The sequence below is a fragment of the Durio zibethinus genome, chromosome 27 (genome assembly GCF_047325235.1).
Source record: "Durio zibethinus cultivar Kanyao isolate XHJ-2024 chromosome 27, ASM4732523v1, whole genome shotgun sequence".
Taxonomy (NCBI): Eukaryota; Viridiplantae; Streptophyta; class Magnoliopsida; order Malvales; family Malvaceae; genus Durio; species Durio zibethinus.
The window spans coordinates 18386821-18389640 of NC_143188.1; the positions used below are offsets into that span (position 1 = coordinate 18386821).

General features: G+C 40.7%; 1 protein-coding gene across 1 annotated transcript; it reads left to right on the top strand.

Annotated features, from left to right (window-relative positions):
* LOC111279650 (Heavy metal transport/detoxification superfamily protein) lies at positions 1–2408 on the top strand. Its single transcript, XM_022866624.2, has 3 exons — positions 1–494; positions 599–674; positions 847–2408. The coding sequence occupies exons 1-3, from the start codon at positions 465–467 to the stop codon at positions 2292–2294; spliced, it is 1554 nt and encodes a 517-aa protein (XP_022722359.2). The 5' UTR covers positions 1–464; the 3' UTR covers positions 2295–2408.
* The last annotated feature ends 412 nt before the right edge of the window (positions 2409–2820 follow it).

The window sequence follows — 2820 nt, forward strand, 5'->3', positions numbered from 1 at the left end:
GATAGATTGAAGCCTTGCCAGCACTCACTACCTCTGCCAGTCCTCGTTGCAGTGCACCCCCTTCACTTTCTTTGCTTTACTTCGCTTTGCTTAACATATTTTCTCTATCTCTCTCTCTTGCCCTGAAATAGAGGAAGAAGAGAAGTTTAATGTGCATTCACAGCCTGTGGATACCTCTCTCTGTCTCTCCCTTTCTTCAAAACTGAGCCTTTTGTTTTTGTTTTTCTTCAGAAAGAGAGAGAAAAACTGAGACCACACCATTTGTTTTTGCTCTCATTTTTTTCTGTTAGAAAAGCCCCAAAAGAAAGAACAAAGACTGACCTTTTGTGGGGATTTATTATAAATTCTTCTTCTTCTTCTTCCTCTGTTTTTTCTTCAGATCTATTTCCAACCCTTCTTTCCCTTTCTTTTTGTTTCCACTATTGTACTCTTCTGTTTGTTGTTTTTGAGCATAAGAGAAAAAAATGAGTAAAGAAGAGTTTATGAAGATCCAGGTATTAACCCTCTTTCCCCCCCTCATTTCTCTTGCTTGCTTCAAGTTTGTACCTTTACTTCATTTCCACTCAATCTTTCTTGCCTTTTGTTTTCTTCTTTGCAGACTTGTGTTCTCAAAGTTAACATACACTGTGATGGATGCAAGCACAAAGTGAAGAAAATCATGCAAAAAATTGATGGTATTTCTAAAAATTTAATCTACTTTTCCCTTTGTTTTTGCACGTTGTTAAGAAACATAGTTACCAGGAGAATAGTTCATTTGTTTTCATTTCATAGACTATTGGAAGTTTAGTTTTTTTTTTACATATGTTTCTCCAATTTGAGCTCTTGTTGTTGTCATGTTTTTGGCAGGGGTTTACACAACCAGCATAGATTCTGAGCAAGGTAAGGTAACAGTCTCAGGAAATGTAGACCCAGCGGTTCTCATCAAGAAGCTTGCAAAATCAGGGAAACATGCAGAGCTTTGGGGTGCTCCAAAAGCTAATAACAACAACCAAAACCACCTTGCCAACCAGTTCAAGAACATGCAGCTTGATAATGGCAAAGGTGGAAACAACAACAGAGGAGGCCAAAAAGGCAACAACAACAACAACAATAACCATAATAACCAGCACAAAGGAGGCCAACCAACCCCTCAACAGCTGCAGCAACTTCAACAGCTTCAGCTTCAGCTTCAGCAGCTTCAACAAATGAAAGGGTTACCAGATCTGCAGCTAACTCAATTGAAAGACATGAAGATTCCTCCTTTCAACCAAAACAACAATCAGAAAGCTGTCAAGTTTGCTGAGGAGGAAGATTTTAGCGACGATGTTTATGATGATGACTTGGATGATGATTATGATCTTGATGATGATTATGATCTTGATGATGAGTTGGATGATCCTCACCATCCTCTTAACAAGATTAAGCCCATGATGGGAAATGCCCCTAAAGGAGTGCCCAATATGATGATGCTGAATGGCATGATGAATGGTAATCATCCTCAGCTCATGAACACCCAAAAGGGTGGCCGAAGTGCTGCTGCAAATGCTGGAGGCAATGGTAAAAAAGGAGGTAACGGTGGAGGTGCTGGTGGCAATGCTGTGCCTGTTCAGGTTCTTACTGGCGGTGGTAATAATGAGGGTAAAAATGGAAATGGAGGTAAAAAAGGTGGTGCCGGAAATGATAATGGGGGAAATCAAAATCAAGGCGGTGGTGGTAAAAACGGTGGTAAAAATGGCGGTGGTTTAACTCAGGCGGTAAAAACTGGTAACAATGGTGGTGGTGGGGCAAACAAGAATGGTGGTAATAATGGTGGTGCAAATGGTGGCAATGGGGGGAAAAAGGGAAATGATGGTGCCCCTAATGGTATTAATGATGGATTCCCTAACATGGGTGGCCCCACGGGTGTTAATATGGGTCATCAGATGGCTAATATGAACACGGCTATAGGCCAAATGGGCAGCTTACCTATGAGCCAAATGGGCCAAATGGCTAACATTCCAGCAGTCCAAGGCTTACCGGCAGCTGCAATGAACGGTGGTAGTGGTGCTGCTGGCGGCCGGTACTTCCAAGGGGCTGGTCCAGATTTAATGCCTGGTAACCCGTACCATCAACAACAGTATTTGGCAGCCATGATGAACCAACAACGTGCAATGGGAGGAAATGAGAGGTTTCAGCCCATGATGTATGCTAGGCCACCCCCAGCAGTCAATTACATGCCCCCCTACCCATACCCGTACCCCTACCCACCGCCTCAACCCGACCCGTATACCCACTTCTTTAGTGATGAGAATACCTCAAGTTGCAATGTGATGTGAAGATTTGGATTTGGGTCAGAAAGTTTGACCAAGTTTGTGGTGGTTCAGTTATAGTTCAAGAACTAGAAGCTTGATGCCCTAATATACATGGAAATGGGTTTTTATTTTAGTTTACTTTTCCCTCACTTTTTTATAATCGTTTGCAAGTTTCTTCTCTTTCTTTTTTATAATCCCAAGTTGAATTGGGGTTTTAATTATCAAAGGGGTATTTACAGATAATATATATATATATATATATTAAAGTCTTTAGGGGAGAAAATGATGAGATGTAAGTGAGAATTAGTGGTGGGCTTTGCCTTTTTTATGAGAATGTTTATATATGTTTATATGTTGCAAAACAAATAAGATTAAAAAGGAGGATGAGAAAGGGTGGTTAACCAAAAATGCCCATTTTTCTCCCCATTTCTCTCCCCATTTCTCTCCGAATGTCTCCTAATTAAAGCATTCTCATGTGCTTTCGCCTTGTTTTTATCTTTATTTATTTCCAATGTCACGTTATGCAATTCTTCTTGTTTGTTTCAGTTTG

Excerpts from the sequence above, each read along its gene's own strand:
- LOC111279650 (XM_022866624.2), top strand. The coding sequence starts at position 465 with ATGAGTAAAGAAGAGTTTATGAAGATCCAG. Across the intron at positions 495-598 it reads AAGAGTTTATGAAGATCCAG|ACTTGTGTTCTCAAAGTTAA; the intron begins GTATTAACCCTC and ends TCTTCTTTGCAG. Across the intron at positions 675-846 it reads AATCATGCAAAAAATTGATG|GGGTTTACACAACCAGCATA; the intron begins GTATTTCTAAAA and ends TGTTTTTGGCAG.